The 15,694-nt window shown below is 33.0% G+C and overlaps 1 protein-coding gene across 7 annotated transcripts in view; it reads left to right on the top strand.

Moving 5' to 3' along the window:
• The window catches only part of PPA2 (inorganic pyrophosphatase 2), an 82,814-nt gene that overhangs the window by 34,348 nt on the left and 32,772 nt on the right, over positions 1 to 15,694 (top strand). For all 7 annotated transcript variants that reach the window (XR_013446423.1, XM_036094779.2, XM_078069039.1 and 4 more), the window contains one exon: positions 2,649 to 2,775. Coding sequence is in view for 6 of the 7 variants with exons in the window: in XM_036094779.2 (XP_035950672.1) it covers positions 2,649 to 2,775 (127 nt within the window). In the remaining variant the exon portion in view is untranslated. The remainder of the gene's footprint in view (positions 1 to 2,648; positions 2,776 to 15,694) is intronic.

Below are 15,694 nucleotides of genomic sequence, written 5' to 3'. Positions count from 1 at the left end.
ACTTTTGCTGTAGACCACTGTTATATTCTGCTCATACCAGGCCCCTGAGAAGTTAGCAGTTGACAAGTGTGAGCTGATAAATACATGTAGAGCCCAGAGAGAAAAAGAATATTAATATCTGTAGAAGACCTCTTCTGTTCTAGGTCATGTATGTGTTACAGCCTTTGCTCTTTACTTCAAGGAGTAAGTGATACAATCTCCATTTCACTGTTGAGAAACCAAGTTCTAAAGTAATTGCGTGAAGTAGTTTGCCTAATGCCACCTTTAGGAATGGTGGAGAAAGACTTCAGCTTCATAATATTTATGACTTAAAAATCCTATCTTTTGAAAGCTTTCCATAATAGCTAGAAAAGTTGGTGATAACCCTAGTCTGATTCTGCCTAAAACCTTTGAGGCAAACCTACATTGTTTCAGAATCTCAACTCATTTTTCAGTGATAGACTCTACTGGACACATTAATTTCCTTGGAGGGGGTAGATTGATAGTTTTATAATGAAACTGGGAAAATAAGTTTCATCTTGTAGCCAGTGCAGTTTATTCCTTTAGTTAATGAGACCTGAAATAACATTTAGTAAATATGAAATCAGTGTTAATCACCATCTAAAGAACAGGTTGGTTGTTGTTGGTACAGTGCTCCTTTCTTTTGTGTCTGGCTGTGCGAAGAGTCCTTAAATCATCTAAGGAACATAATAGTAGAAAGCGTCTTTGAACACTATGTTGTAAATGGACAAAGGGAAGGGAGCAAAGTCCTGGAAGTTGATAATAGAGTTAGAACCACATATATAGAAATTTAAGGTTGTTGAAATTCCTTGAGGGATTATGTATTATTCACTTGGTGTCTAACACTGTGTGTTCTCCATACATTTGTTGAACTGATTTAGAATAAATTGAATTGTAGAAGGTTCATAAGAATTTTACCATTTGTTCTTAAGTATCTTATTCTGAGTTTTTGGTTTGCCTGAGAGTTTCCTTTCCAGTCTTTAAAGGTATTATAGCAAGACAGTGGTTTATCTAATCCCTTTCTGTTGCTTATGAGATCAGAGAGCAAGTATCATTCTGATGAAACTTGATAATCCCCAAACATGCTTCCTGCTTGCCCTTGTAACCATAAATATCTCAAATCTGCTCTTAATGTTGTATGAAGTTTCAAAGTAAATTATTAATTTTTGTGAATAAAAATAAAATTTACAATGTGCTTTTTAAAACTACACATGATTCTTAGGAATTCTGATAAGACGCCCCTGCCACCAAAGTCTTCTGCAGGGTCCTCAGTTGGAACTGTTGACATTTTGGATGGATAATTCTATTATAGGGGACTGTCCTGTTCAGCATCCCTGGCCTCTTCCCACTAGATGCTAGTAAAACCTCCCCATTTTTGACAATCAAAAATGTTTTCAGGCATTGCCAAATAGTCTGTAGAGGGCAAAATTGCACCTGGTTGAGAACCAGTGATCTAGTTTATCACTGAGTTAACCAGTGTGGCCAGCCTTACACTGGTAATTATATGATAACTTCAAATTTGAACATTTTTGTTTTATAAAGGATCTCCTGGCATGAGGTGTGTAAGTCTCCCCAGTAAGACTGGAAACCTTTGAGAACAGAGATTCTTTCTTTTTGTATACATAGTGTTTAATATAGTGATGGGTATTTAATAGAGCTTAAACATGTGAGTCTGGCTAATATAATTGTGCATATTTCCCTAAAAGTGAGATTTTGGTTTACTTTATAAAGTCACACTAATCTTTTGTGTAATTAGTTGTAACTAATTACAAATTCACATAGAATTATATTAAGATTTTAGATTCATTTTGCAAATGTTCTGAAAGGATTTATTTGACTTCATGGTTTCAGATCTGGTTTTTTTTTCTTCTCAAATTTCAAGACATAAAAGTGACTTTCTTTTGCATACCTTGCTTTCCAAATGTAAAAGCTGCATTTTGAGTCATGAAGGAATTTGTTCTGAAGCATGTGTTCAAATTTTAACTTGCAGTGAAATTCTATAGAGCAAACCAAACCTTTAAAAATAAAAGGATATAGAAAGAATGCATGCATATAAACTTGTCATTGGCAACTTGAGGGAACCACTGAAATAACTTTCTTTAACACATGGAACATCTGCTTCAACATCATGCAGTTTCTTGGTTTCCTTTAAAATCTTTTTAAAGCATTTTGTGAAACCTGTTTTATCTGTATTTTTAACATGTTAATTCTTTCATTGTCATTCATTATCTTAAGGCTGTATTCTAATATGTTAAAAATTTACTTTTCACTAGTGACTGATAAATGTGGTTTGTAAAACAATTTAGAAGGATTCTCAGGTCTCTTTTTTTATCCCTAAGCAGCGAAAGCGAGGTTTATACTGTGCAATGATATACATAGGTTTATTTTCTGTTTAGTATGAGTTTCTAGGCCTAGTACATTAAATTGCAAGATCTATAAATAACTTCAGTTTCCAAAAGGGATCCAGAAACTTAATTCTAAAAGGGATACCATAAAAGGCTTTATGACTGTTTTTACATTATCTTTAATTATTAAAGCTTTATTAAATTTCAGTCTATAGTGCTTTTAATCTTTCACATGGGTTTTTATGATATATGAGTAAATTTCTCCAAAGCCTTGCAAATGCTGAATTTCTTTTCTCTTTAAAGGTTCTTTCTTGTGGAGAGGTTATTCATGTGAAGATCCTTGGAATTTTGGCTCTTATTGATCAGGGGGAAACAGATTGGAAAATAATTGCTATCAATGTGAATGATCCTGAAGCCTCAAAGTTTCAGGGTAAGTCTGTAACTTTCCAGAAATAGAAGTAAATCGGTGTGGCATTGGAATTCTTAGAATTTAAAAGGGGCTCATCTAAAATACAATGTGTGTATTTGGAGTTAAATTTATGTGTTTTATTTTGTTATGCTCTCTCCATCCACAGAATATAAAGGGCAGTCCGTTTTGATTGTGTCTGAGTTGTGTCATATTGCTGGGAAGAACAAAAAAGAGAAAAGGATATAGACAGGTGGTACTTCAGACTAAGAAAGTACATACTATGGGTTTCCTTTCTCCTTCCCTCTATTCCCTCCATTCCTTTCCTCCCCCTTCCTTCCTTCCCTTTTTTTTTTTTCCTTAAATCTCTCTTTTGTTCATTTGGGTAACAGGAAGAAGACTAAGGGAGAAGTGTTCATCAAGGACATAAGGTGTTTCTATACCTAGTTTTTGTTCTGTGTTGCAAAAAGGGGGGGAAAGGTAACTGCTCTTGGACAAAATTTTGATGTCCCAGAAATAGCTTTGTATGATAAAGAGTTGACTTTCTTTGGAATTGGACAGACCTCAGTTTGAGTTCTGTACTACTTCCTACCTGAGTGACTTTGGGTAGATCATTTAACCTTTCTCAGTTTCAGTTTGGTCACCTATAAAGGGAGAGAGTTTTACCTACTTGTGAGCTTGTTGACAATAAGAGATGATTTACTTAAAGCATCTGTCACGTAGTGAGTGTTAAAAATATGACTACTATTATTATTCTTTGACTATTTTCCCCCCTATTTATCTAACCTTTTTTCTTTCAGTTTCATTCTTTTTCAGGTTCCTGGTTCCCTCTAGACCTCAATTCTTATCTGGAAGATATATCATTTCTGAATTGACTGAAACTCATTAACACTTATGTGTTAACCTCTCTTAATTTATGTGCATTTAAAACCTTTTCTTGCACATGAAACAGCCAGAGAGAGATTTTATGCCATTCTTGCATGTAATTGAGAAAAGAAAGGGTCTGATAAGGTGAAGTACAAGTAACCTCAGGGGCAAAACTAAAGCATAAAAACTACAATTAAAATATGAGACTTGAGTCCATATCCATGTATGTTTCTTGTCTGTCTTATTATTTTACCCTGGGTTTCTTTATTACCATATTTCTCAGATACACGTATGTAAGGAGAGTAAAATACACAGTTAAAATTTTTTTAATGCGTTAACTGCTTCTCAGATGAGAACTGATAACACAATGGTGCCGAAGCCAGCCAAAACAAATCCACTAACTAATCGATTCGTGATGTGACACACTGAAGTCATGAAACTCTGCTAAGGGATTCCCCCTTTAAACTGGAAAGGCCGCAAGCCTGAAAGAAACTGTTTATTAGGTGGAATACACTATTCTTTAGCCCAGTCCTGTTGGAGATGTGATTTAACATTTTAAACTCTCACCATATGCAAAGCACTAGTACCTGTTCTAGTGCATATTATTATTCTTAATCTAAAAGGTGCTCCAAGGATTTAAATAACTTGCCCAAGTTTGCACATCCATTAAATAGTAGACCCATGACTTGAACTCATTTCTGTCTGATTATAAAGTCCATTGTCCACCTACAGTACTGTACTGAGCAATTCATACTTGATTATAGTAATATGGTTTTTGTAACTAGCAGGATTGAAACCAGATTACATAAGGCTAAGTACCTTACCTCCTTCTTGAGTTTCCTAAGGGTTAGAATGAAAAATTTTAACTCTGTTTTGACTTTAATTCTGCTGAATAGAGATGACTTTGCCCTTTGGCATCTTCTAAATTCTTTTGGTGTATGTTTGTACAAAAAGACATGCAGAAATTCTGAAGTTTATTTGGGTTGAGGTGACATCAGACTAGAATAATTACAACAAGAACTTGTTTTGAAAGAAAAAAGGGCTTTTTTCCATTCCACTAGAAGGAACACATACCTTCATCATGAAGAATACAACAGTGCTTCTTCAAAATACGTTTTTAAAATCCTAAAATTAAAAGATTACATGAGTGTTATTGACATATTTTGCTCTGAAATGGTATGCTGACTTTTGTATTTATTTCCTGAATGAGTAAGGTATACAGAGGGAAAATGGATATTATTTACTTTAAGGATATTTGCATGTTGTTCACTCTGGATAGTACCTGAAGTAATAACTCTCAAATATCTAGATTTTGTAAAGTAGGTTTTATAGTTTTAAGAATTAGAAGTATTTTCTTTTATTACTTCTCATTCCTTTTACCTTCACATTATTGTAATATATTCTACATATCTTTATTGAATTTTCTTTTCTCTTATTTTACAGTGACCCAAGGAAAAAATAGATATAGGTACAAAGTAAAAGGCTGAAAAAATTGTAGTATAAGTATTTTTTTTTTTAAATCATGAATCATGGAATACTAGATGACCCTACATAGGAGGCTTTATTTTTAATTTAAACTCAAGTTTCGATTTATATTTACTGTATCTCTCAAACATCATCCAGCTGTTCTCTCAACTATTTCAGACAAAAGAGAGTTTTTGTTGTCTTCCTGCTTAAGCAGATGTTAATGGACAGAAATCATTCTTAATCTTAACTTTTTTCTTCACTACTTAGCCTGGTGTTGTCTGTGTTTTCATTAGCACCTACTAAAGGGGGGTATTAGGGATGAGAACGGAGAGATGTTCAGGAATTACAGGGGTTGAAAGCTTCCTAAATTTGTGTAGGAATTTTTTAGAAGATCAGTTTGTATGATTTAATTATACTCTTTAATAGGGTTTTCTTATAATAATTTATCTTCTAAAGGTACCTAACTTATAATTCAGTAGGAGCTTAAGACCTTGGCAGGGGGAGGGGACCTTAGAAATAAAGGAATCATTTCTTGATTTTGAGGTTAGATGAAATGCCTATTACAACAACCTATGATTTTATTACAGTAAGATAAAAATGTATATTTGGATTCATATGATTAAATAAATATTAGCTAACAATATTAGCTAACAGATACTAAAAATTTATTGCTGTTCTGTCTCTACTGTACATCTTTGAAAATTAACAATATTTAATCTTACATTTGGTAACATTTAAAAATTTTATTATGTGTCCCTTTTAAAATCACGACGACAGGATTGTGGATGGCATTTTTAATTATAAAAATAATCATATACTTGGAAATAAAAACTCAGAAGTGTAATAAAAAGGTATATGAAATAAAAAGTAAAATTCTCCTTCCCCCTTCTCACTCCCTGTCTGACTTCTCATCTCTTCTTCCTTATGTTTTTAGTTCTCCTGCATGGTTGCTTCTCTACTCGAAGCATTTTACACCTCTCTTCTTAATTTATGTTTTTTTCCCTTTTGACTCAGGTTGCTGCTTTGAAAACCAAAGGAATTTAACTTCTTAAACCTTTAAATTTTATTACCATATTTCATCTTTGATTATCTTAATAACTCTAATACACTTTGAGCTCTATTTATTGCTTCATTAATTTTGAACAGTAACTTGTGGTTGCCCAGTATAGAACGAGGGCATTGAGGTTTCTGTTACTCTCTGTCCTTTACAGACCAGCTTCTCTGAACTGTACATTAGCTCTGTGTGTCTAAATTTATAATGTTTAAATTCTGTTCTTTAACTGTTTTTTACGTTTGGTCTCTTGAATCTGAAAATTGAAAAATAACAACTAGCAGTTACAGTCTTTATGTGAATATTAGTTACCTCCTTTATCATACTTTTTATTGAAAGACCAGTTATGGACACAAAAGAACAGCTTGCTGCACAGTGATCATCATGGGGTTTCTTTTCATTGCCCTGGGTTAAGAGTTCTGTTTTTTCTTAGATTCTTTCATGTCCTCTTTTTTGTTTTCCATTTTCATTGTTGGCCAGTATGCATTTCCCAAATTTTTTTTTACAGAAAATGCATGGGAGATTGATTCTGAGTCCATACATGTTGGAAATGTCTTTTTTTTTTTTTTTTTTTTGGTCACCTTCTCTTTAATAATTAACTTTGATATATAATGCAGTAACTTTAAATATAAATTAGTGTGTATGAATTGGCATTTTTAATCACAGAGGAGTAAGTGATTTTATAACAGTTTAAACATTTGTTATCTATACTTCTTGGCATTTTTATTAGATGGATCAACAGAAGGAAAGGTTAAAACCATGTAGGAAAGAGTAGCTATCTGGAATTTTCTTGATTCTGTAGTTTTCTGAGGATGTGTGTAATACAGAAATTCATAGAGAATTTTTTATTACTTTTTACACATTTTCATTGTTAGACATTTAAAAAATAAATCCCTCTTGTTAATTTCCACTACCTTAAGAAAAAGAAGCTGTTTTTTGACATGATCAGTACCTATTTTTTCTTTTTTGAAAGTAGAGAAGTCTGTTTTAATTTATAGACAGCATGTCCTTCCATATTTTCATATATATTTTTAAAATTAATTTTTTTTCTATATTAATTCATTTAATTATGATTCTGCAAGGACGTTTTAGGGTTATTTTATTATAAAATAACTTTTTTGATCCAAATGAATGTATGTGCAGAGTTTGATATAATATCCTGTTTTAATATTTATAGTTTTTAACTTTGACATGACTAAACTAAAACTAGCCATTGCATCAAAGACCATGTTTCACTTAGAAGCTGTGGTTGCTGGCTGTATTTCTGTAAGTTTAATCTTATTTAAATCTTCAAGTTTTGCCTTCTGAAACTGGAGTAGCCACTGTGAAAATCTAAAAATAGTCTAAAATAACATTTAAAAACAAATTCTTTGTACTCCCTGATAGAAAATCGGTCACTTTGGCTGGCTCATTAACACCTGAAGAGCACTAAGACCATTTAATACACTGTAATTAGGTTCCAGGCTCTCATGCTCTTAATGGTACCTTAATGGCCTGAAAGAGTTAATAAGACTCCCAGGGCTCCTAAATTGTTACTAGAGAATGCCTTGGCCATTAGGGATAATAGCGCTTGGTTATGGAATAACCAAGTTCAGAGCTTTTTAAGAAGATTAAAATGCTAGGGCATGTGTAAATTTCTCCTTTGGCTAAATTAACCACCTTCTATAGTGTAGAGCTTCATATATTCTCCAAACAGATGTTTGAGCCTCTTCAGACCTGCCAGTGATGCCTAAGGACCTTATGTCAGGTGACATAACATTATAGGAGGTTATTTAGGCCCAGAAGCCACTTCAACTTTCAGAGTGTTAAATAAATGACAACTGTTGTCTCTTGTTGTCTTTTTAAATTGTTACTTGTGCAGTGATACTGTTTTATAAAATGAAAAATTAGGAAACAAAAATGGAAATCAGAACAATTATATTGATGTAGATACATTCTGGGATGAATAAATCGCATGAGTGAAAAGGGATTATTTAAAATGAGGCAGTTGGGCATTTTTCAAAGGCTGGCATTGTACTTGTCTTAGAATTATCATAATTTATATGTATTTGATATACGTAGAATTTCAACTTACATTTAGAGAAATTTAAAAGTCAAGTAAAACTACAGAGTTCCCTTTATGTCTTTCAAGACAGTAATATACATGTGAAACCAAATCTGTTTGGCTCAAATTTTCATTTGCTAAAAGAACATCTGGTGTCCCTGCAATTATTATTTTAAAAATAAGCAAATTAACATGGTGTTTGATTTCCGTACTTTATAAAAGACAGTTTAATAGTGTTATTTAGGGGGAAAAATAGGGAATAGCATAGAAATCTTAAGGAAGATATTTGTGTTAACCTTATAACCAGGTGGACTGGAGCTCAGTTTGCTTTTCTGTGCATGTACTCTCTGGGACAGAAAGGGCTTGCATGTCACCATTGTCATCCCCAAAGCTCTAACATTTCTGCAGCAATTCCTGTGTGTCTAGTAACTTTGCTGAGTGCTTCTTTTGGAATATCTGTTTAATGTTTACACAAGCTCAAGCAAACTGTGGTAATGTCTTCCCCCTCTTTTTTTTTTTCCCCCAGATTAAGAAACTGAGGCAGTGCCATGGGGGTGGGGGTTGGTTAGTAATTTGTCTAAAGTCATACAGGGAGCCACTGGAATCCAACTGGGCTCCAGAGCTCATGCTGTTCACTGCATTCCACCACCCCTCTGAAGAGTACTGGGGTAGTCGAATGTATCCGTGGCCTTGGGCAGTGTTGCTTTCTGGGAGTACTGACCATTTGCTCTTAAATCATTTCACATCAGTGGGACACTTAAGATTAGAGGTCCCAATAAAAAGATGGCTTTTTTTGATCTTCATTCCTTTGATTTCATTAATTGGGATAGGCTTGGGTGTGTAAGGATGGGGTGTGGGAGGAGGCAGTTTGAGGAACAGGGATGAATTGAGTGAAATGTACTATAATTAAGAATAGAATTAAATTACTGGGAATCTTTTCCTTCTTTTTGAAACCTTGACCTCTTTCAGTGCTTTTTAGGTTTTAGTCATATTCCTGTGAAGATGTGGTGAAGAGTAGGGAAGGCCTAAATTCTAAAATCCCTCTTGTGTAAGTTACTGACCTTGGAAACGTCGTGTAACCTCTGGAAGCTTTAATTTCTTCATCTCCAAAGGTGCAGGAATGATCCTGTAATGGGAAAAACCCTAGGGATCATTTACCAATCTCTAAATTTTGGTGGTTCTAGGAAATATTTTTAATTCATTATTTTCAGCCTTCTTTTAAAGTAGAAACACCTAAATAAATTGTCTTCAAAGATAATGCTGAAGGAAACAGTTTAAATTAAAGGATTATGAGGTAGATTTCTGGGGGACATTGGCACATCTTTTTTTTTTGTTTTTAAGATTTTATTTATTTGAGAGAGCGTGCATGCACAAGCAGGGGTGGGGGGCAGAGGGAAAGGGAGAAACAGACTCCCCACTGAGCAGGGAGCTTCAGTCCCAGGATCCTGAGATCAGGACATGAGCCAAAGGCAGACACCTAACCCACTGAGCCACCTGGGCGCCTGGCACATCTTTAAGTACTCTAGGGTAGCTTTTACATGATGGAGCTGTAACTTCATTGATGGTCTTTCCAACCCCAAACTGGAGTATTTAGCCACTTTGTTATATGTTTCAAATTAAAATTAAATTAGAAAACTATTTGAATTTCTGCCATGTACAAGGCACCTGGATGGTTTTTATTTTACTGGTCATATAAAGTTTTTTGTGAAATGGCAATGAATATTTATATTTTCGGGAAAAAATGTCTACCAGCTCTTTTCCAAGAGGTTTTTCTGATACAATACAAATAGGCCTCTGTGTAGAATTATCTTGTTTGGTATAACCTACTTTGATGTGTGTTCATTGCCATTGTTTTTCATGATATTAATATATCCTGGTACAGGTGTTGATAAGAGTAGAATTGGTAGAAAAGGGTAATGGAGAAGGAAAGGTCAACAAAATCGGGGTTACTGCCCCTCCGTCTGTGTACTATTAAGCATAGATGTGTAGAGCTGTGTGAAAAACAAAGTCTTTTAGGGATCTGAGTAAACAAACTCTTCAAACTATTAAGTCACTGAGCTAGAGCCTCTCTTTGTGATGCAGAAAATACAGTGCGTGTTATGGAATTGGAACTGTTTCTTGTGAATGTTTATAAGCTATCATTAGAAACATATGTTCTTGCTTCCCACAGATTTTGTGTAGAGGCCAGTTGTGCACATATTTAGCTCTGTGAGTGCAGCAGTTCTAGTATTGGAACGAGAGCTTTGTGCGTTTGCATCATTTCCTTTGGTAAAGTCCCATAGAATTGGGAGCTCTTTTTTCCTTTTTTTTTTTTTTAATCCTCTCTGGACAAAATTTCAAGCACGTGACCATTTCCTAGTGTTTTGTTTTTTTTTTAAATAATATGAGCAAAGAGATATGGTATTACATTTATGTAACTGATTTTTATCTAAAAATTTAAAAAAATCCTCAGCTGATTATATGCTTCCTTCCCTTCATGTTATGGTTTGGTGGAAATAATCCAGATAAAAACAGCATTTTAATTTTTTTCTCCAGATGTTCTTCATGGAAGTACAGGTGGTTCTCAGTTTGGGGATGTGAAGTAAGAAATGTGCATCTGTCTGTATAGTTTGCTAAAGCTCCTTGGGTGATTCTGATAGATTTATCCAAGTTGAGAATCATTCTATTAGCTTATCCTCTGCTGGTTGGATATTCAAGTCTTGAATCTAGAATAATTGATAATAGTTTTGATATACATTTAAGTGGGAGATGTAATCACCTAATCAAATTTGAGGATATCCCTCCCCCACCACACACATACCTACAGGTGTCACCCCGTATTTAAAGCTATTATATTAAGGTTACTCTGTATCCTTTGAGATCCTGAGTAAATTTTGTAACCCCAATTTCCTAATTTATATGAAGGAAATAAATAATATCTAATTTACAAATTTTGAAGCTTCAATGACATACTATTACCGAGCATTTAAAAAATTTGTTTTGCCAAGCTGATAGATGAAAAATGGTATCTTCATTTAATTTTGCATTATTCTACTTAATGCTAAGTAGATAAAGTGTCTTTTTCATATGTTTATTGGCTATTTGTATCTTCCTTTATGTGAATTGCCTATGCATATTGCTCACCATTTTTCTATTGAGTTGATATATGGAAATTGCTTGGATATTTTGGAAGTTAATTCTTTATTAATTTAGGTTGCAAATATTTTCTCCGCATCTGCAGAGATATTGTTGCCTTTTGGCTTCTAGATATTTCAATTTTGATGTATTCCATTTTATCCATCATTTCTATACACGACTTTAACATTTTGATTCTTATTGAAGGATTTCTTACCCCATAGTCAGAAAGATGTTTTTCTTTTTATTTCCATTTTGTTATTTTGTATTTTAATTTTTTTTACAATTGGATTTTTAATCTGTATGGAATTTTATTTTTTCCGTATGTACAATTTTCCCATCACCATTTAACAGAAAAATCTGTTCTCTTCCCAGTGTTTTGAAATGTCTCCTTTATCATATATTGCATTCTTATTTATACAAAGAGTCTGTTTCTGGATTCTGTTTAGTGTCAGTGATCTATTCCTGAGCCAGTGCCATGTTATTTTATTTTAATTACTATAGCCTCATAATAAAGCATTTACAAGACAAATCTTTCTCCTTTTGTTCTGTGGAACAAACTTTCAGACTTGTTTTGGTTTTTCTTATGCTTTATTCTTTGCAAATTTTGGGATCAAATTGTCAAGGATTTCTGCTATCATTAAAATATTAAATGCATCAATGAATATATATATTTTGCCACTTATTCAGGCTTTCTAATATTTCTTTTAGTGAAGTACTTGTAGATTACTGTGAAGATCTTGTTACATTTTATGTTAGGTTTGTGTCTAGGTATTTAATACTAATTTTTCCATTACAAAGCTTGGTACAGTGCCTGGCATGTTATAGGTGCTCAATAATTTTTTAAAATTGATGAATAAGTGAATATGCTTATAGTTATTGATAAATAAAAAGATGTGTGTATTGAGCAAAGTCTGAAAATAACTCCAAAAAAGGTGAATTTTCACTTATTTTGAAGGGAGAAAATATTTCTACTTAAAAATTCTGGCATTTTTAACAACTGCAATTTTCTTTAGAGTTGTGTACATTTCTATACATGTACATATGCAGTCTTTGCTTATTGCTTTGGAGATTCATGTGTATTATTGTGTGTAATCAGTATAGTTTGTTCCATTTGATTACTGAATAGTGTTCCGTTTACAGATATACCAGTTTATTCATCTCCTTGATGGAAATTTGGGTTCTAGTTTTGGGCTAATACAAAAAAAAGTTGCTATGAACATTTAAATACAAGTCTTTGTGTGAGCGTATGTTTTCATTTATCTTAGGGAAATACCTAGGAATAGGGTTACTGGGTCAGATGATAATTACATGCTTAACATGGTGAGAAATTGTTAAACTGTTTACAAAAGTGGCTGTATCATTTTGCACTTCTACCAGCAGTTCTGTGAGAGATCCTGTTCCTCCCAGAACCTCTCTCTATTCTTTGTCTTAAATAATAAAATATCTTTTAAAGAAACTAGAAGAAACACACACATGTGTAATTTTTTACATTTACCCATGTATTTGCCATGTCCATACCCATATATTTTGTTACAGAAAACAAAAAGAAGCTGAAGATCTGTAGTTTCCATTTGGTGTCATTTACCTTCAACTTGAAGACTTCAGCATTTTTTTGTAGTACAGTTCTGCTGGTGATGAATTCTCTCTATTTCATTGATCTGATATTGTCTTTTCTTGCCTTTGTTTTGGAAGTGTAGTTTCACTGGATATAGAATTTTGAGTTAAAGGGATTTTTGTAAAGATGTTCCATTCTCTTTTGGTCTCCACTGTTTCTGATGAGAAATCAACAGTTAATGTATTGTTACCCAGTATATAATGTAATGTTTTTCTCAGACTATTTTAAAGATCTTTCTCCTGTTTTTGGATTTCAGCAGTTTTTCTGTGATATGCTAAGGTGTCCTTTCCTTAATATTTATCCTGCTTAGGGTATATTGAACTTTGCAGATCTTCAAGTTCATGTTTTTAACACATTTGGGTAAAACCCAGATTATTTACCATAATTTTTTTACCCCATTCTCTCACCTTCATTCTGAGACTTCTAATACACATATTTTAGACCACTTTTTATTGTCTCATGGGTCACTAAAGCTTTTTTTATGTCTTTACAGTCTTTATTCCTTACTCTTCTTCAGACAGGATAATTACTATTGTTTTTTTCTTCTACTTCTGTGATTTTTTTTTTTTTTTTGCCGTATCCAAGTTCTGCTATTAAATCCATCTGATTTTTCATTTCATATACTCCCTCATATGGTTCTTTTTTCTGATAGTTTTATAGTTTTTCCTCCTTAACTGAAATTTCCACATGTTCAATGCTTCATAACTGTATTTTTTTGAAAGTCCTTGACCATTTTTGTAATAAGTACTTTAAAATCCTTGTTTGCATGGGTCATCTCAGGATTGATTTCTGTTGGCTCTTTTTTTCTCTTGATTAGGAGTCCCAGAAATATTCTAGTATGTGCAATAAATCAAATGGTCATCTTGCTTTTACCTGACAGGTATTTTTGTTCCATATTGAGTCTGCAAGGTGCTTATCTTTTGGTTTTCTGTTTCTATGTTTTCTATCTTGGTGTAGTTAAACCTGAGGGAGTTTGTTGAAACATGAATTCACTCCCTCATCTTTGTCAGAGGTTTCTGTTTTCTGTAAAGAGAAATGCTTCAGATAGTTGGGCATTGTTTTCAATTGATAATTTAGGTAATGTACTTGAACTGAGTGAGTCTCACTCTAGAAATAAAGGAATTTTATTTATATATTTCCTCTCTGTTCCAAATGTTTTAAAAAATGGTTGTTTAGATTTAACTTAAACATGGTAGAAATGAAAAAACTTTATAAGAACTAAACTGCAGTAATACTAGAAATAAAGGTAAATGTGTACATCATTAAATAAGAGATTAATTACAAGTACATTTGAGGCCTGACCTTTACCATAAGAAAAAGTATGTTTATAGAAAAATGTTATGTTAAGTACGCATTTGTGTATGTGTGTGTATGTCCAGATGCCTTTTATGTTACTTTTAGTGCTTGTTTACAGTGTTTATATCAATACCTAGCTTCTTCGATTTCTCAGTAGAGTCATACACATTAAACATAAAATAACTCAGTATTAATGAAAATATGTTCATTAATTTTCTAAATTATTAATTCATATTTATTTATTTATTTTTGAGCATCTAAGGCTCTATGTTTCCCTGTGAATATAACTGTGTCTACATTCTGTGGAAAAGGCTTTAGGGGATTGGAAGGATGATAATATTTCTTAAAATTATCCCTTATTTTTTTATTAAATGATTTTTAATATGTTATCTTATTTAATCCTCACAACAACCATGATTTTTACATTTTGTGTTTGAGGAAACACACAGACTAATGTATTTTCCCAAGATGATGCACTATATGAATGCCGGAACTGGAGTTTGAACTTGGTGCCGTCTGATTCCAAATGGGATGTTTTTCCTGGTTTACCTTATTTCTTCTTATAAACTTTGAGTGTTCTTATTTTCATTATTTTCTGAATATTCTTAAGAGTTTTTATTTCCTTTTGGACCAAAAAAGGTTTTCATTAAGTAAATAACAAAGTATATTTTTGTTTTCAATATCCAATTTTTAATTATACAAAAAGTTGAGAGGACTGGGTGTGGTTCTTTTTTGGTAGGCAAGAGAGTTATTTAAAATTTTTTATTGCTGATCTGTAGATTTATTGTATTTGCTTAAATCTGTTGTCCTCATTTTCTCATGCTTAAAATTTCTTTATGTTCTGTTTGTGTTTAGTACATAATTTAATGCATCATCTTTATAGTTCATTATTCCTTAAAATGTCTCTAGATTAAAAAGATCTCATACTTTAGGTGTTTCTCATTCTTGATGAGCTGTCTGTATAAAATGAACCTTATCAGCTCAAGTTTTCACCTCTTCTACATCATTTATTTCCGAAATCTGGGTAAAATTGAAGTCTAGGCAAGCACATGTGACTAGAAACTCCCCCTAGTGTGAGAGTGTATTTTTAGTAAAAAAGAACAGAAGAAACTTCACAAACCACTTTTTTTTTTCTTTTTGCTTAGTAGATCACAATTTGTGACATTCTTTTAGGTTTTAGAAACAAGTGAATTGGTTTATACTGAAAAGAAACCAGATTACATGAAATGTATACCAGTATCTCTGATGAAGGAAAACGATAAGTCACAAAAATTGCTTTTAAAAAATGTGAAGTATTACGGTCCTCTAATGTCTACAGAAAGAGAATGATTTTTTTTTTTAATTTATTTATTTGACACAGAGAGAGAGAGAGAGAGAGCACATGCAGGGGGAGTGGCAGGCAGAGGGAGAAGCAGGCTTCCCACTGAGCAAGGAGCCTGATGTGGGGCTCGATCCCAGGACCCTGAGATCATGACCTGAGCTGAAG

This window comes from Halichoerus grypus, chromosome 3 (genome assembly GCF_964656455.1).
Source record: "Halichoerus grypus chromosome 3, mHalGry1.hap1.1, whole genome shotgun sequence".
NCBI classification, from domain to species: domain Eukaryota; kingdom Metazoa; phylum Chordata; class Mammalia; order Carnivora; family Phocidae; genus Halichoerus; species Halichoerus grypus.
This window is presented reverse-complemented; position numbering and strand designations above follow the sequence as displayed.